This window comes from Salvelinus sp. IW2-2015, linkage group LG4p (genome assembly GCF_002910315.2).
Source record: "Salvelinus sp. IW2-2015 linkage group LG4p, ASM291031v2, whole genome shotgun sequence".
NCBI lineage: Eukaryota > Metazoa > Chordata > Actinopteri > Salmoniformes > Salmonidae > Salvelinus > Salvelinus sp. IW2-2015.
Window position 1 is genome coordinate 25,189,661 of NC_036841.1, and position 25,693 is coordinate 25,215,353.

Sequence of the window (25,693 nt, forward strand, 5' to 3'; positions counted from 1 at the left end):
AAACGGATGCCTTATTTACATAAGTATTCAGACCCTTTGTTATGAGACTCGAAATTGAGCTCCAGTGCATTCTGTTTCCATTCATCTACCTTGATGTGTCTACAACTTGATTGGCATCCATCTGTGGTAAATTAAATAGCTTGGACATGATTTGGAAAGGCACACACCTGTCTATATAATGTCCCACAGTTGACAGTGCATGTCAGAGAAAAAAACAAGCAATGAGGTCGAAGGAAGGGTACCAAAACATTCATGCAGAATTGAAGGTCCCAAAGAACACAGTGGCCTCCATCATTCTTAAATGGAAGAAGTTTGGAACGACCAAGACTCTTCCTAGAGCTGGCCGCCCAGCCAAACTGAGCAATCGTGGGAGAAGGACCTTGGTCAGGGAGGTGACCAAGAACCTGATGGTCACTCTGACAGAGTTCCAGAGTTCCTTTATGGAGATGAGAGAACCTTCCAGAAGGACAGCCATCTCTGCAGCACTCCACCAATCAGGCCTTTAAGGTAGAGTGGCCACTCCTCAGTAAAAGGTACATGACAGCCCGCTTGGAGTTTGCCAAAAGGCACCTAAAGACTCTCAGGCAATGAGAAACAGGATTCTCTGGTCTGATGAAACCAAGATTGAACTCTTTGGCCTGAAGCATGGTGGTGGTGGCATCATGCTGTGGGGATGTTTTCCAGTGGCAGTGACTGGTAGGCTAGTCAGGATCAAAGCAAAGATGAATGGAGCAAAGTACAGAGATCCTTGATGAAAACCTGCTCCAGAGCGCTCAGGACCTCAGACTGGGGCAAAGGTTCACCTTCCAACAGGACAATGACCCTAAGCACACAGCCAAGACAGGAGTGGCTTTGGGACAAGTCTCTGAATGTCCTTGAGTGGCCCAGAGCCCGGACTTGAACCCGATCGAAAATCTCTGGAGAGACCTGAAAATAGCTGTGCAGCGACGCTCCCCATCCAATCTGACAGAGCTTGAGAGGATCTGCAGAGAAGAATGGGAGAAACTCCCCAAACACAGATGTGCCAAGCTTGATGTGCCATACCTAAGAATACTCGAGGCTGTAATCGCTGCCAAAGGTGCTTCAACAAAGTATTGAGTAAAGGGTCTGAATACTTATGTAAATGTGATATTTCCTTATTTTTCTATTTTTTTTATAAGTTTGAAAAATCATCTAAAAACCTGTTTTTCCTTTTGTCATTATGGGGTATTGTGTGCAGATTGATGAGGGGCAAAAACGATTTAATCATTTTTAGAATATGGCTGTAACGTAACAAAATTTGGAAAATGTTGAGGAGTCTGAATACTTTCCGAAGGCACTGTAAAAGCCCTCACCTTGGACAGAAAAAAGCAACATCCTTGTCTGCCTCCTTCCACACTGCTAAGCCTACATCCCGACAACGGCTGTGTGTGTGTGTGTGTGTGTGTGTGTGTGTGTGTGTGTGTGTGTGTGTACACACCTCTCCCTATGTGTTAACAGAATGAGTCGAGGAACATTGAGATGTTGGCAGCTGCCTGTGCTGTGGGGGTGGGCTGCTGTTTCGCTGCACCTATAGGAGGTGAGTGGCACCAACATCCTTTTGGGCACAAACTGGTTGAATCAATGTTGTTTCAGTGTAATTTGTCATCTTATTGGGACGTGGAATCTACATTGGATTTGAAAAAAGTCATCAATGTAAACTGTTTTGAAGGTGAAATTTCAAAAACAGGATTGTCATCATGGTAACCAAATATTAACATAGACACTACCTTGTATAAAATGTTTAATTTGTACCTTTAAAACAGTCAGATCTTCAATTTGGTTACTATCAGAAACAGCACCTCCTACTGGACAATTAATCTATCTACAGCTGCCCTTTGATCTACCATCCAGGGTTTTCATATAGCCTAGCCCTGCTTAGCTATGACGTTTGTCTCTGACTTACCAATGTGCTTTCGTGAAAATGATTGTTGACAGATCTCCAATGAATAATTAAATAGAGTCACTGTTGCTATCGAAGTCATTCCAAGGGGTAGGTTTAACAGAGCAAATGAAATGTCACCATGCTATATCACTCATATCATCAATGATGCTATTTAGGCCTGTATACTATTTCCAAAGTCATCAACTATTGTCTCAATTCAACCCAGGATTCAACTAAAAATAGAGTACATAGGCCTGTAGTTTCAATCTCTGGTTGATATCAAATGTAATTTAGTGATATTGAATTGTTTGGTTATCAACGCAACCAAATATCAACATTTGAAGGTGCTATATCTCCAACTTAGATGGATCAATCTGTGCCACTGACTTTGAATTCCAGTTTGTCTACAAATGTAATAATTGATATGTTGGATTCATGTCTCCATCTCAACAACACATCTGTGTTAAAGAATAGAACTAAATCAAACATGAATTTAAAGTGCATTTAAACTTTGGTTTGATTTAGTGATAACACATTGAAATTCAACTAACTTTTGGCAGTCTTTTTGAGTGGGTGAATATATAGGTTATATATAGGTTGTAATCTCATTGATCAACGTCTCAAACAAATATGACCCAATTATCCACTTTGAAATGATGTGGTGTGCCCAGTGGGATAACACTCACTGACTGATACTGGTTGGGTTGGAGACTGCAAGGTTTACTCCTTCCCCCTTCACTCCCCTGATTGGAGTATAGTTATTTTGATCATGTTCCTGAGAAATTGATTGTGTGTGTGTGTTTTATAGGTGTGCTGTTCAGTATTGAGGTAACGTCTACGTTCTTTGCGGTGAGGAATTACTGGAGAGGGTTCTTCGCTGCCACCTTTAGTGCCTTCATCTTCAGAGTCCTGGCCGTGTGGAATAGAGACGAGGGTAAGACCGATCTACATGTATACTGATCAAAAATATAAACGGACAATGTAAAGTGTTTGTTTCATGAGCTGAAATWAAAGATCACTGAAAGTTTCGATACGCACAAAAAGCGTATTTCTCTCAAATTTGGTGCACAAATTTGTTTTACATCCCTGTTAGTGAGCTTTTCTCCTTTGCCAAGATAATCCATCCACCTGACAGGTGTGGCATATCAAGAAGCTGATTAAACAGCATGATCATTATAGCCACCCGGACAGCTGATGAAACTGTGGGTTCGCACAACTGAAGGAATTTCTGCACAAACTGCTTCAGGGAAGCTCATCTGCATGCTTGTCGTCCTCACCAGGGTCTTGACCTGTCTGCAGTTCGACATCATAACCCGACTTCAATGGGCAATTGCTCACCTTCGATGGCCACTGGCACGCAAGAGAAGTGTGCACTTCATGCATGAATCCTGTTTTCAACTTTACCAGGCAGATTGCGTTGTATGGGCAAGCGGTTTGCTGATGTTAACGTTGTGAACAGAGTGCCCCATGTTGGTGGTGGGGTTATGGTATKGGCAGGCATAAGTTACGGACAAGGAACACAATGTGCATTCAAATTGCCATCGTTAAAATGCAAGAGAGACCGTGACGAGCTCCTTAGGCCCATTGTTGTGCCATTCCTCCGCCGCCATCACCTCATGTTTCAGCATGATAAAGCATGGCCCCATGTGGAAAGGATCTGTACACAATTCCTGGATGCTGAAAATGTCCCAGTTCTTCCATGKCCTGCATACTCACCAGACATGTCACCCATTAGGCATGGTTGGGATGCTCTGGATCGACGTGTACGACAGCGTGTTACAGTTCCCGGCAATATCCAGCAACTTCACACAGCAATTGAAGAGGAGTGGGACATTCCACAATCAACAGCCTGATCAACTCTATGCGAAGGAGATGTCGTGCTGCATGAGGCAAATTGTGGTCACACCAGATACTGACTGGTTTTCTGATCCACTCACCCACCTTTTTTTTAAGGTATCTGTGCATATCTGTGTTCCCAGTCATGTGAAATCTATAGCTTAGKGCCTAATGAATTTATTTCAATTGACTGATTTCCTTATATGAACTGTAACTCAGTAAAATCTTTGAAAATGTTGCATGTTGCGTAAACTTTTTGTGTGTATATGGGTCACCAATTCAGTGCCTTTTTGAGATGTTAAAATAACTTTTGATTACACCTCATTTTAACATTCTGTCATAAAGGGCACATGTTCAACTTTATAAAAAAAACAGTTTTCCCATCTCAGGAGGTTAAATGAAAAATGAGTATATTAAGTGCCTATCAAGTGTCAAATAAATAAATAAAGTAACAGGGTTGTTAAATCGGCCATAAATCCCCTTGTGACATGGGGAATGGAAGCTTGTTGTGTGCAACAGGGAGGGGCAATTGTGTGCAAGCGTCACAAAATAGTTCTACCCTGTCATGTTGGCGTGTTATGTTCGACCTGCTAGGTTTTCCACCACAAAACACCAGAAAATGGCCAAAAAGAGTAGAACCAGCTAACCTGCTTTTACACCAAGGTTTGACTATTGGATATGAAATGTTTCTGTTCACGTAACAGGTTTGACATTCAAATGAGGCACAGATGTAAATTAATAACATTAAATAAATAATAATGTTCTGAATTAAATTTGTCAAAGCAACAGTGTAACTAGGGCTTTACAATGATGGTGGAAATTGAGAAATGTCGGGGTTAAGTGGGTTAAAATCTTCCAAGAAGTCAGAGGGTGCACAGAGGGACATGTCAAAATGCTGAATTTTGGCACTTTAGCAAGCCTTTAATCATATTAAAAATCAGATTTATAGAATTATCCATGTGGTCTATATTAAAGGGCACTTCATTAAATATAACAGGCTTTTAAAATTCAATATTGGTGCACAATTTCTACTTAAATATTCAAGAGACGCAAAAGGCACTTATTTCGTGGAATGACCGATATACTCTATTTCCCCAATCAAACATTGAGGTAAGGTCKGTACTGTGTATATAGCCCCTTAAAAACATTTTGATAATGATGAATTACACTCTATTTCTTTCTCCATCCCTCCCTCCCTCCTACACAGAGACCATCACAGCTCTGTTTAAAACCCGTTTCCGTCTGGACTTCCCCTTTGACCTCCAGGAGCTCCCAGCCTTCGCTGTCATTGGGTGAGTCTAAGTTGTCCTCAATTAGCCAGTGAGCTCTTCGTTGCCTCTGTTAGCCAGTGAGCTCTTTGTTGCCTCTGTTAGCCAGTGAAAGCTGGTGTACAGGAGGATAGCCTCCTGACGTTAGTCACCTAACATGGATAATTCAGCCAGTGAGGTGGTGCATTTAGGATGTCTTATTTTAGCTTGCTGTTACCGTAGTAGCGTAGCCTCCGGGCTTACCACAGAACTGAATTAGACCAGAGCCTCTCAGGGGAGAGGGAGTGGGAGAGAGAGGGGGCTGCTGGGGAGATAAAGAGGGGAGCTCCTCTCGCTCTCTCTATATCTCTATTTCCATCTCAGATGAAAGAACAGCCCTGTGCTTAACTCTGCGTGGACTCCCAAAGAGAAGAAAATCCCCCCCTTTTTTTCTCCTTTTTGTCTGGAGGATGTCCTCCCACTTGGGATCTGAGCAGAACATAATCGAACAAAACACTGCCTCCAGAGAACAGCAGTCTTATCACACTTTTAGTGAGAGTTTGTGTGTGTCTGTATGCCCCTGTATGTGTTTATTTCAGTATACTCTCCCTTGCCGATGTCTTATGGGGAAAATCAGTGTTTCAGTTAACTCGGACAGAGCGAGAGCGGGGGAAGTTTGTCGTCTCTGCTACATGCTAGCTGGGGCAAACCTTTGTATAGTAAACCCCTTCTAGCCTCTGGATGTATGTTTCAAACTTTCACTGGAACTCATGTGGTGTTCTGAGAATATACACACACAAACATTCATACATAYGTTTCAGAGAATGGCTTTAAAACGTGTACAAATGATTCTACCTCATCTATTCATAATTTATTCAGGAGTATTTGACAGAATTAATTATGCAGGAACATGAATTTATGAGCATTCATATACTTGGCTGTAGCTGAGGGGGAACTTTGGAAAGTACTTCTTAAAGGGCCTTGCTTGGTTTTGGTGGGTGGAGAAACTCAGTATCTCTCTCCTACTACCTCTTACACAAAGTGGACACATAGTGGGTTCTTATTTAAAACACAAGCTTATATACAGTGGTGCAAACAAGTATTTAGTCAGCCACCAATTGTGCAAGTTCTCCCACTTAAAAGAGACTTAAATGAGAGAGGCCTGTAATTCTTCAAACCAAGCTGCTTACCTATTGCAGATTCAGTCTTCCCAGCCTGGTGCAGGTCTACAATTTTGTTTCTGATGTCCTTTGACAGCTCTTTGGTCTTGGCCATAGTGGAGTTTGGAGTGTGAGTGTTTGAGGTTGTGGACAGGTGTCTTTTATACTGATAACAAGGTTCAAACAGGTCCATTAATACAGGTAACGAGTGGAGGACAGAGGAGCCTCTTAAAGAAGAAGTTACAGGTCTGTGAGAGCCAGAAATCTTGCTTGTTTGTAGGTGACCAAAATACTTATTTTCCACCATAATTTGCAAATAAATTCATAAAAATCCTACAATGTGATTTTCTGGATTTTTTTTTCTCATGTCTGTCATATTGAAGTGTACCTATGATGAAAATTACAGGCCTTTTAAGTGGGAGAACTTGCACAATTGTTGGCTGACTAAATACTTTTTTGCCCCACTGTACATAAACCTGTAAACATTTCTCCAACTCATTTTCTGCTTTTAATCTCCCTGCCCCTCTTCTCTCCATTGCCCCCCTCCCCTGCTTCCTCTCCTTCTCAACCCTCCATCCCTCCCTCCACAGTATTGCTAGTGGTTTTGGCGGGCATTGTTTGTCTACCTGAACAGATTGATAGTCCAGTTCATCAGGAAACAGAAGACCATCAACAAGTTCCTCATGAAGAAGTAAGTCATGATCATCATCGTCAGACAGCAACCCCTACTGGGTCCAGAGAGTCCCTGTATCCTACTGTCACACACACAGTATAGATTATGCTGTGAAAGCAGCTCCTTTGATGCAGATCTCTCCACAGCAGAGATAAATGAAGACATTCATCTTGACAACTGTTTATTAAATGAATGGTGTTTACTCATCTCCCTACCAGACTGATGCATTAACAATCCTCAGACTTCTAAATGAATGTAATGTTCTGTATATCACTCAGCCGTGTGAAGGGTTTGTGGACAGTTTGGTTTTGAAGAATAAACAGTAATGACTAAACACCCTCTTGCCTCCTCCTCTCCCCCTCTCACCCTCCCTCTTTTCTCTTCTCTCACCTCCCCCTCCCTCCCCCTACTCTCCCCTCACCTCTCCCACCTCCCTCCCTCCATCTCCTCTCCCTCCCTCTTTTCTCTTCTCACCCTCCCTCCCTCCCTCTCTCCTACTCCCCTCTCACCCTCCCTCCTTTCTCTCTCCTCTTTCTCAGGCGTCTGCTGTACCCAGCCCTGGTCACTCTGCTGGTGTCTACGCTAACCTTTCCCCCCGGCTTCGGACAGTTCATGGCAGGCAAGGTTAGTTCCACTAAGCCACACCATGGCCGGKGTGGTCTGGTTATAATCTCACAGGAAAATCAGAGGGAGAGGAGAGTCAGGAGAGCGAGCCCCAGTCTCTCTCCCGCCATCTCATTATTCCTTTCCTCCATCTCCAACCCTCTCCTCTTTCTCTGTAATGAGAGGTTTAGTCAGACTCTTGGTGTATTTCTGCCACAATAAGCTGTTGATTCTGTTCTCCACTATCAGCTTTGCTCCCTAATGTCTAGCTACAGCATCACACACAACAACACACTCTTCTAGCCCCTTACTCCGCTTCACAAGCCTTTAGCCAAATCAGTTAAAATTCCATCATCACATCCATTGCCTAAAGTGAAACCCTTTTTAAGACAGCTGTGGTCTTGTACCCAAAATCACCCCCTAGCACCTACCCCATGGCACTTCATGTAGATTGGGATAGCACTAATGTAATATCTTCTCCTTGCCCTCTGAAAGGAATAATTATTGCTGTGTTGCTTATACCTATCCAATCCTTTCATATCTGCTTCAATGCTTTGGGGTAGGAACTATGGACCAATATGGGAAATATATACAGTACCAGTCAAATTTCGAGACACCTACTCATTCAAGGGTTTTTCTCTATTTTGACTTTCTTCATTGTAGAATAATAGTGAAGACATCAAAACTATGAAATGACACATATGGAATCATGTAGTATGCAAAAAAGTGTTAAACAAATCAAAATATATGTTATATTTGAGATTCTTCAAAGTAGCCACCCTTTGCCTTGATGACATATTTGCACACTCTTGGCAAGTTTCTTCAAGTTCTTCAAGTTTCTTCAAGTGCAGTCACAAAAACCATCAAGCGTTATGACAACTGTGTCTTATGAGGACCACCACAGGAAAGGAAAGACCTAGAGTTACCTCTGCTGCAAGGGGATAAGTTCATTAGTTACCAGCCTCCGATTGCAGCCCAAATAAATGCTTCAGAGTTCAAGTAACAGACACATCTCAACATCAACTGTTCAGAAAAGACTTCATGAATCAGGCCATCATGGTCGAATTGCTGCAAAGAAACCACTCCTAAAGGATATCAATAAGAAAAAGAGACTTGTTTGGGCAAAGAAACACGAGCAATGGACATTGGGCTCCCGAGTGGCGCAGCGGTGTAAGGCAATTCATCTCAGTGCTAGATGCATCACTACAGACACCCTGGTTTGAATCCAGGCTGTATCACAACCGGCCGTGATTAGGAGTCCCATAGGGCAGTGCACAATTGGCCCAGCATCGCCCGGGTTTGGCCGATGTAGGCCATCATTGTAAATAAGAATTTGTTCTTAACTGACYTCCATTATTAAATAAAAACATTAGACCGGTGGTAATCTGTCTTTTGGTCTGATGAGTACAAATTTGAGATTTTTGGTTCCAACCGCTGTATCTTTGTGAGACGCAGAGTAGGTGAACGGATGATCTCCGCATCGGWGGTTCCCACTGTGAAGCATGGAGGAAGAGGTGTGGGGGTGCTTTGCTGGTGACACGGTCAGTTATTTATTTAGAATTCAAGGCACACWTAACCAGCATGGTCACCACAGCATTCTGCAGCAATTCGCCATCCCATTGGGTTTGCGCTTAGTGGGACTAGCATTTGTTTTTCAACAGGAAAATGACCCAAAACACACCTCCAGGCTGTGTAAGGGCTATKTGACCGAGAAGGAGAGTGATGGATTGCTGCATCAGATGACCTGGCCTCAACAATCACCCAACCTCAACCCAATTGAGATGCTTTCGGGTGAGTTGGACCGCAGAGTGAAAAAARAGCAGCCAACAAGTGCTCAGCAAATGTGGGATCTCCTTCAAGACTGTTGGAAAAGCATTCCTCATGAAGCTGGTTGAGAGAATGCCAAGAGTGTGCAAAGCTCTCATCAAGGCAAAGGGTAGCAACTTTGAAGAATCTAAAATATATTTTGAAATGTTTAACACTGTTTTGGTTACTACATGATTCCATGTGTTTATTTCCTAGTTTTAATGTCTTTACACCTGTTCACTTTAGGCAGCCGTCTGTCTGATATGCAGTACATTTGGAAAGTATTCAGACCCCTTTACTTTTTCCTCACAGCCTTTTTCTAAAATAGATTTTTTTTTTWWATCCAAACTGACAGAGCTTGAGAGGATCTGCAGAGAAGAATGGGAGAAACTCCCCAAGTACAGGTGTGCTAAGCTTGTAGCGTCATCTCCAAGAAGACTCAAGTCTGTAATCGTTTCCAAAGGTGCTTCAACAAAGTACCGAGTAAAGGGTCTGAATACTTAAAGTTGAATTCGGAAGTTTACATACACTTAGGTTGGAGTCATTAAAACTCGTTTTTCAACCACTCCACAAGTTTCTTGTTAACAAACTATAGTTTTGGCAAGTCAGTTAGGACATCTACTTTGTGCATGACACAAGTCATTTTTCCAACAATTGTTTACAGACAGATTATTTCACTTATAATTCACTGTACCACAATTCCAGTGGGTCAGACGTTCAGATACACTAAGTTGACTGTGCCTTTAAACAACTTGGAAAATGTCAGAAAATTGTTATGGCTTTAGAAGCTTCTGATAGGCTAATTGACATMATTTGAGTCAATTGGAGGTGTACCTGTGGATTTATTTCAAGGCCTACCTTCAAACTCAGTGCCTCTTTGCTTGACATCATGGGCAAATCAAAAGAAATCAGCCAAGACCTCAGAAAAAATTGTAGACCTCCACAAGTCTGGTTAATCCTTAGGATCAAGTTCCAAACACCTGAAGGTACCATGTTCATCWGTACAAACAATAATACGCAAGTATAAACACCATGGGACCACGCAGCCGTCATACTGCTCAGGGAGGAGACGCGTTCTGTCTCCTAGAGATGAACGTACTTTGCGGCAAAAAGTGCAAATCAATCCCAGAACAACAGCAAAGGAACTTGCGAAGATGCTGGGGGAAACGGGTATAAAAGTATCTACATCCACAGTAAAACAAGTCCTATATCGACATAACCTGAAAGGCCGCCCAGCAAGGAAGAAGCCACTGCTCCAAAACCGCCATAAAAAAGCCAGACTACGGTTCGCAACTGCACATGGGAACAAAGATCGTACATTTTGGAGAAATGTCCTCTGGTCTGATGAAACAAAACTGTTTGGCCATAATGACCATCGTTATGTTTTTGGAGGAAAAAGGGGGAGGCTTGCAAGCCGACGAACACCATCCCAACTGTAAATCACGGGGGTGGCAGCATCATGTTGTGGGGGTGCTTTGCAGCAGGAGGGACTGGTGCACCTCACAAAATAGATGGCATCATGAGGAAAGAGATTTATGTAGATATATTGAAGCAACATCTCAAGACGTCAGTCAGGAAGTTAATGCTTGGTCGCAAATGGGTCTTCCAAATGGACAATGACCCCAAGCATACTTCCAAAGTTGTGGCAAAATGCCTTACGGACAACAAAGTCAAGGTATTGCAGTAGCCATCACAAAGCCCTGACCTCAATCCTATAGAAACTTTGTGGGCAGACCTGAAAAAGCGTGTGCAAGCAAGGCCTACAAACCTGACTCAGTTACACCAGCTTTGTCAGTAGGAATGGGCCAAAATTCATCAACTTATTGTGGGAAGCATGTGGAAGGCTACCCGAAACGTTTGACCCAAGTTAAACAATTTAAAGGCAATCTTACCAAATACTAATTGAGTGTATGTAAACTTCTGACCCACTGGGAATGTGATGAAAGAAGTAAAAGCTGAAATAAATCATTCTCTCTCCTATTATTCTGACATTTCACATTCTTAAAATAAAGTGGTGATCCTAACTGACCTAAGACAGGGAATTTGTACTTGGATTAAATGTCAGGAACTGTAAAACTGAGTTTAAATGTATTTGGCTAAGGTGTATGTAAACTTCCGACTTCAACTGTATGTAAATGTGATATTGTGATACATTTGCAAAATGTTCTAAAAATCGATAAAAATAAAAAAAATCATTATGGCGTTGGTTGAGGGTGAGAAAACAATTTTATTCATTTTAGAATAGGGCTGTAACATTACAAAATGTTGAAAAAGTGAAGGGGTCTGAATACTTTCCGAATGCACTGTAATGTCACTTCCTGTTTCCCCCATGCAGCTGACCCAGAAGGAGTCCCTGGTGACGTTGCTAGACAACCGGACATGGGCCAAGCAGGGCATAGCTGAGGGGTTTGACTACATCGGTAACTCCCAGGCCTGGAATCACCYCCAGGTCAACGTCTTTGTCACCCTCGTCCTCTTCATCGTCATGAAGGTAGGCACACCATCATCATCCACTTTGTTCTCATCTCTCCTCTTCTTTATAATCACCAGTTCTTTTTTAATTCCCTATTACTTTACTCCCTCCCTACTACATGTGGCGTGTCTCAATAGTCTGAAGTAACGTCCTTCCCACTGACATGACAGGTGAAGGTAATATGACAGTCCCGTGTGGCTCAGTTGGTAGAGCATGGCGCTTGCAACGCCAGGGTTGTGGGTTCATTCCCCACGGGGGGACCAGGATGAATATGTATGAACTTTCCAAATTGTAAGTCGCTCTGGATAAGAGCGTCAGCTAAATGACTTAAATGTAAATGTAAATGACAGGATCCTGTCCAGTCATTTTAATGGAAGGAGTGGAGGCTGTTGTGGAGTATTGAGTCCCAGCCCAGTGTTGTATGAGGGCTAGGCTTATGGCGTATTGAAACCCAGCCCAGTGTATTGAGGGCAGGTGAAGCAGCACGTTATTACCTTGTTGGGATTTGATTAGGTTTTTATGTAACCTTTGTTTATCCAGGTTCTTCCATCTACCATCTCAAATGAAATGTCCCCTTTTTAAAAGAGAACCGCAGAACTGCTGTTGTAAATCTTGTTTGCTCGCTGCGTCGTGTGTAWGTGAGAGAGAGAGGAAATAGGCTGTGTGTCGAGTAAACCAAGTGTGTAATGCAGTTAAAGTCCCTGGATAGCGAGGAACCACAGAGGGATGGAGAGAGACAAAAGTGTGTGGGTGTGGAGAGGGACTGCGGGGAGTGCTAGAGCAGTAAAGTTATATAAGCGTTAGATATTGAGTGTGATGATCTTGCTGTAATAAAAGAGAAATACTCTATACACTCTCTTTCTCTCCTTTGCTTTCTTTCTCATCCTAGCTCTCTTTTTTTTGCCTTTTGTCTCTCTCCCAAAATCAGAAAAGAAAACGTCATTATACTTTGTGGAACAGTGAGACCAATCTACTCTATATTAATCTGCTACACTCAAACCAATTCTCTTTCTCTCTCTCTACTTCACCCCTGTCCCTCATCCTGTCTTTCATTGATGGTGTGTGTCCATCTTGTCCTCTCCATCCTCTTCTTTCTCATCCTGATATCAGACCACCTTTACTGTCCCCTCTCTGACGGTGCTGTCCCCCCCCCCCCCCATTCCTTCAACGTCACTCCCAAGGGTGTAACTTGGTCATCCTAACTTTCTCTGTGTGTGTGTGTTGTGTGTGTGTGTGTGTGTGTGTGTGTGTGTGTGTGTGTGTGTGTGTGTGGTGTGTGTGTGTGTGTGTGTGTGTGTGTGTGTGTGTGTGTGTGTGTGTGTGTGTTGGCCCGCTACTGTATATGGGACAGTATTTCTGCTCCATTTTTTGACGTTGTCACTAACTTTGTGTGTGTGCCCACTGTCCTCAATAGAGGGAGTATTTTTGGCCTTACATGCATACGTAGTCAACTTCACATAGTTGCTGTCTTACAGAACTTAGACGCACACACACTAACTCGGTCACACACAAAGTGTCTGCTGGGATGATGTCTAATTTCATTGTGTAATTTAAATAACTCAGAATGGTAGTTTCTCCCTCGCTATGCAAATGGCCCAAGCTTTTATTAGACAGTCAGACGTTCAATGGATAGATTTTCTCCTCTATATGATATTACTCATAGGCTGCCTTTCCTATAGCAGACTGACCGTTTTTAGCTAGCACACTGCATTAAGACAGCTTTTTGACCCCTATAGTCCTTCTCCAGCCCTCTGTTGGAGGGTGGTGGCAGCCCAGTAATTGGAGTGGGAATAGGWGTAGGGCCCTTGGAGGCCCCTAGGGGCACGGGCGATAGACTGTCCTCTGGTTCTGACACACACACACCCTTCTGATGACTGACACATTAAATAGAGTATAAATGTCCCTGCTACTGCGTCAGAACTTTTCCCCTTGACCCCGCTTTCCTCCCCATCCCTCTCCCTCCTCTTTCTCCTTCTCTCTTTCTGTCAGTCATTTCCCTTTCTTTTTTTATTCTGCTACGTCTGTTTCCCTCTGATTCCCCTATTTCTTTTTTCCGTCCATCTCCTCTACTCCCTCGGCTCTCTTCCTCGTTCCCTTCCTTATCTCTTCAGTCCTGTTTTCCCCTCCTTTATCTCCCTCTCTCACATCTAGCACTCCCACCCCTCTCTGTGGGATAAAATGAACTGTCAATGACGGTTCAGCTGACGTCTTGTTCACATACGGTATGGGAATGCTGGAGCAGGTGTGAGCCCTCAGGAAGAAGTGTGTGTGTTCTCCAGCTCTGCCTGGCTCCCTATATAAACCGCTCTATTACCATAGAAACCTCCATCTCGCTTTTACARGAGATATAACTTTAGCTGTGGCCCTGTGTGGCTTTTACTTTTACTGTGTGTCTGTGCTTTTGCCTGAGAAAGAGCGCAAGATAAATGACAGAGGAGAACAGCGTTAGAGACCTGGAGGAAGCAAGAGTCAAAAGAAACTAGGAAAAGTGACATATGAAGGAGGAATAGGGGAGGACTATAGCTGCTATGCGGTAGACTGTTACAGGAAGGATGTTGATAGGGTGGATGTTACAGTAGGATGTTGATGGCGTAGATGTTTCTGTTGTTTTGCAATGATTGCATCAGCTATTTTATGACCACCTTCTGCGGTAATTCTGTAAAGGTTATTGGTTCTGGCACAGAAGGTCAGTATTCAGGGATTCTGTGACTTGGGATAACKTTGTGTGTTTGCGTGTGTGTGATTGTGCGTGTTTGGTAGTTGAAGTCCCCTCTTGCAGCATCCCAAGGTTCCCCTGGTCTGAAAGTCATATCTGAGGTATAGTAGGTGATATTCTACAGTGCTTGGAGGCCATGATGATACAGTAATAATGAAGCTGTATGTCTGCTCATACCTGCGTGAGTCAGCAAGAGCATCACTTAGGCAACTCCGTGACAGGAAGGAAAGAACCCAGGGTGACTGTCACTGGGCAGGAAGTCAACTTCACCACTGCCAGTCACCATGGGAATAGCTGCCCTGCCTGCTGTCCTAGTAACTGCAGTCAGCAAGAGCATCACTTAGGCAACTCCGTGACAGGAAGGAAAGAACCCAGGGTGACTGTCACTGGGCAGGAAGTCAACTTCACCACTGCCAGTCACCATGGGAATAGCTGCCCTGCCTGCTGTCCTAGTAACTGCCGCTGAAGGGGAAGTGATGTCATTACACGCTGCCAACATTATTTGCATCTAACGTGTGTGTGTGTGTGTGTGTGTGTGTGTGTGTGTGTGTGTCCGCCCGCGGTGTGCCCGCGTGTGTTCCTGTAAGACAGAGGGGACTAATTACTAGAGAAGTAGAGCTTACCACGTCCAAATAATAATTTTATATCAAACACGGCAGTCGACAGAAACCAAGCCAGGTTCTCCTCTCTCTCATTAGAGACGAGAGAGAGAGGAACGTGGGCTAGGAGGAACGGGGGCGGCTAGGGAGCAACGGGGGGCTAGAGAGGAACGTGGGGCTAGAGGAGGAACGTGGGGCTAGAGGGAACGTGGGGCCTAGAGGGGAACGGGGGGCTAGGAGGAACGGGGGGCTAGAGAGGAACTGGGGGCTAGGGATTGAAACGTGCGGGCTAGGGGACTGGGCTGGGGCAACGTGGGGCTGGGAGGAACGTGGGGCTGGGAGGAACGGGGGCTAGGGAGCAACGTGGGCTAGGAGCAACGTGGGGCTAGAGAGAGCAGGGGGGCTAGAGAGGAACTGGGGGCTAGGGAGCAACGTGGGCTAGGGAGCAACGTGGGGCTAGAGAGGAACGGGGGCTAGGGAGGAACGGGGCTAGGAAGGAACGGGGGCTAGGAGGAACGTGGGCTAGGGAGCAACGTGGGGCTAGGGAGCAAGGGGGCTAGGGAGGAACGGGGGGCTAGGGAGGAACGGGGGCTAGGGAGAACGGGGCTAGGGAGGAACGTGGGGCTAGAGATGAACAGGGGGCTTAGAGATGAACGGGGACTAGAGGGAACTGGGGGCTAGAGAGGAACGGGGGCTAGAGAGGAACTGGGGCTAGGAGGAGGGTGGGAGGGAGGTGAAAAAAGAATAGTGTTGAAGAGTTGTGTTACTGTTATGAAGATTATTCATTTCTAGGGAACCCTGTAACCTTAAACTGAATAAGTAGATTGACTTACAGGTAGGTCATCTGTGATCTGTCTGCTCTGTAATGCTGTGTGTGTGTCTTATAGAAGTAACACAAATGCAGTACACACAAATAACACACTCACAGACACTCTTTATTTTGTAAAAATGTTTTGCTCTACCATTCTCTACACACACACACACACACACACACACACACACACACACACACACACACACACACAACACACACACACACACACACACACACACACACACACCACACAACACACACCACACACACACACACACACACTCTGTTCATACCTCTATAATAACCTTAAGCCAATGTTATGAGTTTCCAGATTCCTTAAACCCCTCTCCCTTGTTGAGGTTTGCCAGCCAGACCAGTGTGTTTTCATGGAGCACCTTTTGGAGAAGTTACTTTGGCGTTCTTGCCAACTGTTGATCAGAACATTTTCCATCATGGTGCATGGTAATTCAAATCAAATTGTATTTGTCACATGCGCCAAATACAACAGGTGTTAACAATCACTCAATGGTGCAGAGCTAAGAGCCCCACGAACAAAGTTGGGTCTCAGCTTTTATTGAAAAGTACAACCATCAATCAATCAATCAATTYTATTTTATATAGCCCTTCGTACATCAGCTAATATCTCGAAGTGCTGTACAGACACCCAGCCTAAAACCCCAAACAGCTAGTAATGCAGGTGTAGAAGCACAACCTCCTTATCTATTGCACCGTTAGCAGATGTGTGGAAACAATGGGTGGGTACATGGTGCAAAGAGACGATAATCACTAGTTTCATAACTATCTGTTGACACCGGGTATAGTCTGAATGATTAGATCATGATACTGCTAATCATGCTATTCTCTGTTCTCCTCAGCACGTTTCCATTGGGATCCTGTAGATACTTAGTAACAGGATGTCACATACTGTGGTTTCACCCAGTCTTATGACTAGAACAGACAAGGAAGGTCTGTATCAACAGAGAAACACAGAATAGTTTGTAGTTTTCCACCACACAATTTTTTGGGCCTTACTCTGACACCGCCTAGTATATAGCTCCTGGATGGCAGGAAGCTTGAYTGCAGGGATGTACTGGGCTGTATKCACTACCCTCTATAGTGCCTTATGGTCAGATGCCGAGCAGTTGCCATACAATGCGGTAATGCTACCGGTCAGGATGCTCTCTGGTGCAGCTGTGGAACTTTTTGAGGATCTGGGGATCCATGCCAAATATTTTCAGTTTCCTAAGGGGGAATAGGCGTTGTCTTGCCCTCTTCATGACTGTCTTGGTGTGTTTGGAACATGGTAGTTTGTTGGTGATGTGAACACCAAGGACCTTAACTCTCAACCCGCTCCACTACAGCACCGTCGATGTGAATGGGGGGTGTTCGGCCCTCCTTTTCCTGTAGTCCACGATCAGCTCCTTTTGTCTTGCTTACGTTGAGGGTTAGGTTGTTGTCCTGGCACAACACTGCCAGGTCTCTGACCTCCCTATAGGCTGTCTCATCGTTGTCGGTGATCAGGCCTACCACAGTTGTGTCATCATCAAACTTAATGATGGTGTTGGAGTCGTGCTTGGCCACGCAGTCGTGGGTGAACAGGGAGTACAGGAGGGGACTAAACGTGCACCCCTGAGGGGTCCACGTGTTTAGGATCAGCGTGGCAGCCCTTACCACCTGGGGACAGCCCTTTCAGGAAGTCCAGAATCCAGGTGGGAAAGGGCAGTGTGGAGTATAATAGAGATTGCGTTCTGTGAATCTGTTGGGGCAGTATGCGAATTGGAGTGGGTCTAGGTTTTCCGGGATGATGGTGTTATTGTGAGCCATGACCAGCATTTCAAAGCACTTCATGGCTTCTGCCATGAGTGCTACGGGGCGGTAGTCATTTAGGCTGGTTACCTTTGCTTTCTTCGGCACAGGGACTATGGTGGTCTGCTTGAAACATGTAGGTATTATACTCGGGCAGGGAGACGTTGAAAATGTCAGTGAAGACACTTGCCAGTTGGTCCCCACATGCTCTGAGAACACTTCCTGCTAATCCGTCTGGCTCCGCAGCTTTGTGAATGTTGACCTGTTTAAAGGTCTTGCTCGCATCGGCTATGGAGAGCGTGATCACACAGTCGTCTGGAACAGCTGGTGCTCTCAAGCTTGCTTCAGTGTTGCTTGCCTCGAAGCGAGCATAAAAGGCATTTAGCCCGTCTGGTAGGATTGCGTCACTGGGCAGCTCGCGGCTGTGTTTCCCTTTTGTAGTGCGTAATATTTAGCAAAATCTGCCACATCCGTCGAGTGTCAGAGCCGGTGTAGTAGGATTCAATCTTAGTCCTGTATTGAATCTTTTCCTGTTTGATGGTTCGTCTGAGGTCATAGCGGGATTTCTTATAATCATCTAGATTAGCTCGGTGCGGATGTTGCCTGTAATCCATGGCTTCTGGTTGGGATATGTATGTACAGWCACTGAGGGGACAACGTCATCGACGCACTTATTGATGAAGCCCTTGACTGAGTTGGTAACCACCTCAATGCCATTGGATGAATCACGGAACATTTTCCAGTCTGGGCTAGCAAAACAGTCCTGTAGTGTAGCATCCGCGTCATATTACCACTTCCGTATTGAGYGAGTCACTGCTACTTCCTGCTTTAGTTTTTGCTCGTAAGCAGGAATCAGTAGGGTAGAATTATGGTCAGATTTGCCAAATGGAGGGCGAGGGAGAGWACTTCCAGCTTTAGTTTTTGCTTGTAAGCAGGAATCAGGAGGATAGAATTATGGTCAGATTTGCCAAATGGAGGGCAAGGGAGAGCTTTGTATGCATCTGTGTGTGTGGAGTAAATGTGGTCTAGAGTATTTTTTTCCTCTGGTTGAACATGTGTCAGGCTGGTAGAAATGAGGTAAAACAGATTTAAGTTTGCCTGCATTTAAGTCCGTGGCCACTAGGAGCGCCGCTTCTGGATGAGCATTTTCTTTTTTGCTTATGGCCTTATACAGCTCGTTGAGTGCCATCTTGGTGCCAGCATCSGTTTGTGGTGGTAAATAGATGGCTACGAAAAATATAGATGAAAACTCTCTTGGTAGATAGTATGGTCTACAGCTTATCATGAGGTACCCTACCTCAGGACTTCCTTAATATTAGACATCGCTCACCAGCTGTTATTGATAAACACACCACCACCCCTCGTCTTACTGGACGTGGCTGTTCTGTCCTGCAACTGCAGAGAAAACCCGGCCAACTGTATATATTCCAGCACGCACATACCAGGCCCAGCAGCCAGCAGCATACCACCCTGCATACCACTGTTGGCTTGCTTCTGAAGCTAAGCAGGGTCGGTCCTGGTCAGTCCCTGGATGGGAGAACCAGATGCTGCTGGAAGTGGTGTTGGAGGCCAGTAGGAGGCACTCTTTCCTCTGGTCTAAAAAAAAATCCCAATGCCCCAGGGCAGACACTGCCCTGTGTAGAGTGCCGTCTTTCGGATGGGACGTTAAACGGGTGTCCTGACTCTCTGAGGTCATTAAAGATCCCTATGGCACTTATCGTAAGAGTAGGGGTTAACCCGGTGTCCTGGCTAAATTCCCAATCTGCCCTCAAACCATCATGGTCACAACTAATAATCCCCAGTTTATAATTGGCTCATTCATCCCCCCCTCCTCTCCCCTGTACTATTCCCAGGTCGTTGCTGCAATGAGAACGTGTTCTCAGTCACACTTACCTGGTTAAAATAAAAAATAAAAAATAAAAAAGGTCTGTGTAGTCGTTCAGCACGAGTCGGTGAAACATAAGATATTAAGTTTTTAATGTCCCGTTTGTCGGATAGTCTGGAACGGATCTCATCCATTTTTTTTTTCTGTTCTGATATCCAGAAGCTTTTTCGGTCATATTAGATGTAGCATCCACATTATGTACAAAAGTAAGTTACAAACTGCAAAAAAACACACAAATAGCACAATTGGTTGGAGCCTGTAAAACGGCGGCCATCAACTCTGCTCCTTTTATTTATATATACAGCTCTGGAAAAAATTAAGAGACCACTGCAAAATTTATGGTTTTACTATTTATAGGTACAGTTGAATCGGAGTGTACATAACACCTTAGCCAAATACATTTAACCTCAGTTTTTCACAATTCCTGACATTAATTCCAGTAAAAATTCCCGTCTTAGGTCAGTTAGGATCACCACTTTTTATTTTAAGAATGTGAAATGTCAGAATAATAGTAGAGTATAATTTATTTCAGCTTTTACTTATTTCATCCATTCCAGGTGTGTCAGAAGTTTACATCACTCAATTAGTATTTTGGTAGCATTGCCTTTAAATGTTTAACTTGGGTCAAACGTTTCAGGTAGCCTTCCACAAGCTTCCACAAATAAGTTGGGTGATTTTGGCCCATTCCTCTGACAGAGCTGGTGTAACTGAGTCAGGTTTGTAGCCTCCTTGCTCGCACATGCTTTTTCAGTTCTGCCACAAATTTTCTATAGGATTGAATCAGGCTTTGTGATGGCTACTGCAATACCTTGACTTTGTTGTCCTTAAGCCATTTTGCCACAACTTTGAGAAGTATGCTGGGTCATTGTCCATTTGGGAGACCCATTTGCGACCAGAGCATTAACTTCTGACTGATTTCTTGAGATGTTGCTTCAATATATCTACATAAATCTCTTTCCTCATGATGCCTTATTTTTGTGAGGTGCACCAGTCCCTCCTGCAGCAAAGCACCCCCACAACATGATCCACAGGTACACCTCCAATTGACTCAAATGATGTCAATTAGCCTATCAGAAGCTTCTAAAGCCATGACATCATTTTCTGGAATTTTCCAGCGTGTTTAAAGGCACAGTCAACTTAGTGTATGTAACTTCTGACCCACTGGAATTGTGATACAGTGAATTATAAGTGAAATAATCTGTCTGTAAACAATTGTTGGAAAAGTGACTTGTCATGCACAAAGTAGATGTCCTAACCTACTTGCCAGAACTATAGTTTGTTAACAGAAATAGTTGGAGTGGTTGAAAAACGAGTTTTAATGACACCAACCTAAGTGTATATAAACTTCCGACTTCAACTGTATGTGTTTGGGTAAAATGATTTTTTTTTTCTTCTATAAACTACTAACAACATTTCTCCCAAATTCCAAATAAAAATATTGTCATGTAGAGCATTTATTTGCAGAAAATGACAAYGGGTCAAAATATCAAAAAAGATGCGGTGTTGTCAGACCTCGAAAAATGCAAAGAAAATAAGTTCATATTCATTTTTAAACAACACAATACTAATGTTATAACTTAGGAAGAGTTCAGAAATCAATATTTGGTGGAATAACCCTGATTTTTCAATCACAGCTTTCTTGTGTCTAGGCATGCTCTCCACCAGTCTTTCACATTGGTGTTGGGTGACTCTATGCCAGTCCTGGCGCAAAAATTCAAGCAGCTCAGCTTTGTTTGATGGCTTGTGACCATCCGTCTCACATTCCAGAGGTTTTCAATGGGGTTCAGGTCTGGAGTTTGGCCTGGCCATGACAGGGTCTTGATATGGTGGTCCTCCATCCACACCTTGATTGACCTGGCTGTGTGGCATGGAGCATTGTCCTGCTGGAAAAACCAATCCTCAGAGTTGGGTAACATTATCAGAGCAGAAGGAAGCAAGTTTTCTTCCAGGACAACCTTGTACGTGGCTTGATTCATGTGTCCTTCACAAAGACAAATCTGCCCGATTCCAGCCTTGCTGAAGCACCMCCAGATCATCACCGATCCTCCACCAAATTTCACAGTGGATGCGAGACCTGGAGAGGCCTACAAGCCACAGTGTCTCGCACCCACTGTGAAATTTTCTACATTGTAGAATAATAGTGAAGACAACAATACTATGAAATAACACATATGGAATCATGTAGTAACTAAAAAAAGTGTTCAACAAATMAAAATCTATTTTATATTTGAGGTTCTACAAAGTAGCCACCCATCAAGGCAAAAGGTGGCTTACTTAGAAGAATCTCGAATATAAAATATATTTTGATTTGTTGAACACTTTTTTTAGTTACTACATGATTTGATATGTGTTATTTCATAGTTTTGTTGTCTTCACTATTATTCTACAATGTAGAAAATAGGCAAAGTAAAGAAAAACACTTGAATGAGTAGGTGTGTCCAAACTTTTGACTGGTACTGTATATAATTAACATCATAATAGTAATTAGGTCAGGCTATTACGTGTGTGTGTCATGCGTGTCGTGTAAAATGGCAGCCCGCCACTCACATTCTTCTCTGCCATGCTCCATTTTCAATCAATGACTCCTGGCGTGTGTATTTGTGCCATGACACATATGCGCGTGTGACGCAGTAATCCCCAATGACATTCACAGGTGTTTGTATGACGCAGTAATCCCCAGTAGCATTCACAGGTGTGTGTGTGAGTGACGCAGAAATCCCCAGTGTGTGTGTGTGTGTGTGTGAAAGCAGCGTAGGGTGTAGAGTTACTGACAAAGATCCATTAGATCACACTGGGAGCTGGGCTTAGTTACTGCTAACTAGAGAGAGAGGGAGGGAGAAAGAGGGAGAGAAATAAAGAAGGAAAGATGGGATGGGGGAAATGGAGAAGGAGAGAGGGAGATTAGTGTAATTAAGAGGTCTATTTAAAGCTCTCTTCGGCTTGTGTGAAAGTTTTGTAGGGGTGTTTGCATGTGTGGGTATGTGGCTATTGGAAAGGTGTGCATGTTGCTAGTTTGACATGCAGTGTATTTGTACAGTGTGTGTGTGAGTCACTGGTGACTAGGCTTGGTCAGTATCCAGATTTTCATACAGTCATACCGTTCCTCTGCCATACCGATATTTACGGTATTACCGGCATAGCACACAATGGGACGCTAAAAACACACTAAAAACCCATTGGGCGTCTATTACCAGAATGCTAACAAAATTAGCACAAGTAATAGCAAAATCACATTGACGCTATTAGCAAAATGCTAACGACCGAAAACGAACAAACTAATTGCAAAGACAGGCAAATACAAGGGTAACTTATTCACCTCATGTGTGCCACACGACAGAGACTCGCTGATACATATAGAACGCTACCGCTCTCTCCCTTTGTGCTATTTAGAAACAAACATGTGACTGGCTCAATTGTTCTGGAGAGCTATGGTAAACTTCATAATGTGACAGGTGAAATGAAGAACCCAATCTGCTTTATCTCCCAACGTATTACACAAGTAGCTACAAATATTCAAATGTATTGAAAAACTTAAAAGAAAAACCATCCCGTTGCTTTTTCCATATTATACGGTATTTGGCCCAAGCCTAGCACCGGTAACATTCTCCTCTAATTACCCATCTCTTTCGTCATCGGCGGCGGCTGCATCCTCCAATCAGCTTGCTCTGCTCATTACCCATCAAATTAAGTCAGTGTGTGACAGTTCAATCTCACCCCGATGGGGATCTGTGTTAGCCAGTTCACGTTTGGGAAGAGATGAGCCTATCACAATGGAGTATTTTCTGTCATAGTACAGAATAAAAGACAGTACTGATCAGAAGTCARAGCAGCTGAGTTAAATAGAGGATTGTCCTGTTGGCTGACTGAAATGCCACACTGTTCCCTCTGACTCTGAGCCTGTGTATCTGTCTCAGTTCTGGATGTCTGCTCTGGCTACCACCATCCCTGTGCCCTGTGGAGCCTTCATGCCTGTCTTCGTCATTGGTAAGAGGTGTGTGCGAATGTGTGTGTTTCAACAATAATGTTAACCCTGTGGATATGCTATTCAGTCTTGTGAGTGTCTGTGTACCAATATGTTACTCTCTCATTAACCAACGGGTGTGTTCAACAATAATGTTAACCTGCGATATGGTAGTCAGTCTTGTGAGTGTCTGTGTACCAATATGTTACTCTCTCATTAACAACGTGTGTGTTTCAACAATAATGTTAACCCTGCGGATATGCTAGTCAGTCTTGTGAGTGTCTGTGTAACAATATGTTACTCTCTCATTAACAATGTGTGTGTGTTCTAGGGGCAGCTTTTGGCCGTCTGGTCGGGGAGAGCATGGCCGCCTGGTTCCCTGATGGCATCCACTCTGATGGCACCATCTACCCCATAGTGCCAGGAGGGTACGCCGTCGTGGGTGAGTTAGACACAAACTAGACACAACTAGACACCATTATTGAAACTATTAGGACATAAAAAGCCAGATTCAATAAGGCTCTGCAGTAGTAATATGAAGCCATTTATTGTCAGACAAAAACATGTCTGTCCCCTTTGGCAAGATGTCTCTTAATGCTGTTGCTATGAGGGATATTGCTGTTAGCATTGTTGCTGACTGTTGTGTTGATTATGCTGTTGTTCAGTGTTGGGGTTGATGTCATCTGTGTTTTGTGTCTAATGGGTGCTGATGTTGTTCACTCACCTTTAACTCAGCTTTCTCTTTCTCTCGCTCTCTCTCTCTCTGATGAGCCTTCTTTCATCTCAGCATGGCTAGATTTACCTTCGTTCTCTCGCTCTCCTTCCTCCCTCCATCCTAATGAAGTTAAGAATACTCAACCTTCCCTCTCACTCTCTCCACTCCTCCTTCTTTCTCTCATTCTTTCCATTCATTTATTTTTCTTTATTCAATAACGGTTCAAAAATATTGAACAAGTTTAAAAAGATTTTACTTTTTTATCTTTGAGGTGCTGTCATCTCACCATCCTCCCTCCCTCTCATCCCTCCCCCATCTCCCTCCTCACTTTGTTGCTCCAGAAGGTTCAGTATAGAGTTGAGTTGAAGAGAAGTATGATTACACTGATATTGCTTTTACTACTTTAGTCATGTCAATGGACAGTAACCTCAACCTTCATCTGTACCCATTCCCTCCTCTACTCTTCTCCTCCTCCTCTTCCTCTCCCCTCTCCTCCCAGGTGCGGCGGCCCTGTCTGGAGCGGTGACCCACACGGTATCGACGGCGGTCATTGTGTTTGAGCTGACGGGTCAGATCAGCCACATCCTGCCGGTGATGATAGCGGTGATACTGGCCAATGCCGTGGCCCAGTCCCTCCAGCCCTCGCTATATGACTCCATCATCAGGATCAAGAAACTACCTTACCTCCCTGAGCTGGGCTGGGGACACCACGAGTATGTAGGACTACACATCTATCCCCCTCTTTCTCCGCTCTTTATTTGTACTTCTATTTATACCCCTTTTTTTCTGTCTTTTTCTCATTCTCTTTAAATCTCTCTTGGGTCCTCTTGCTGGGTTGGGGACTAGTGGTTTCTCTTGCTGGGTTGGGGACTAGTGAGGAGACTAGTGGGTCCTCTTGCTGGGTTGGGGACTAGTGAGGGGACTAGTGGGTCCTCTTGCTGGGTTGGGGACTAGTGAGGGGACTAGTGGGTCTCTTGCTGGGATTTGGGGACTAGTGGGGATAGTGGTCCTCTTGCTGGGTTTGGGGACTAGTGAGGGGACTAGTGGGTCTCTTGCTGGGTTGGGGACTAGTGAGGAGACTAGTGGGTCCTCTTGCTGGGTTGGGGACAGTGAGGGGACTAGTGGGTCCCTTGCTGGGTTGGGGACTAGTGAGGGACTAGTGGGTCTCTTGCTGGTTGGGGATTAGTGAGGAGACTAGTGGGTCCTCTTGCTGGGTTTGGGACTAGTGAGGGGACTAGTGTTTCTCTTGCTGGGTGGGGACTATTGAATGGTGGATGAAGGATAGTTGGGTCCTCTTGCTGGGTTGGGGATTAGTGAAGGGATGTGTGAGATGACTAGTGGTTCCTCTTGCTGGGTTGGGGACTATTGAAGGGCGGAGTGAGGGAACTAGTGGGTCCTCTTGCTGGGTTGGGGATTAGTGAGGGGACTAGTGGTACATCCTGCTGTGTTTTGGGACTGCTGAAGGGACTAGTGAGGGGACTTGGTGTTCCTCTTGA

The 25,693-nt window shown here is 44.3% G+C and overlaps 1 protein-coding gene across 1 annotated transcript in view; it reads left to right on the forward strand.

Annotated features, from left to right (window-relative positions):
* Positions 1-25,693, forward strand: part of LOC111960749 (chloride channel protein 2-like) — a 152,399-nt gene that overhangs the window by 62,157 nt on the left and 64,549 nt on the right. Inside the window, 8 exon segments of the mRNA XM_070436986.1 lie at positions 4,947-5,031; positions 6,737-6,756; positions 6,759-6,837; positions 7,359-7,443; positions 11,564-11,719; positions 23,436-23,505; positions 23,814-23,924; positions 24,697-24,910. Of these exon segments, the coding sequence (XP_070293087.1) occupies positions 4,947-5,031; positions 6,737-6,756; positions 6,759-6,837; positions 7,359-7,443; positions 11,564-11,719; positions 23,436-23,505; positions 23,814-23,924; positions 24,697-24,910 (820 nt within the window).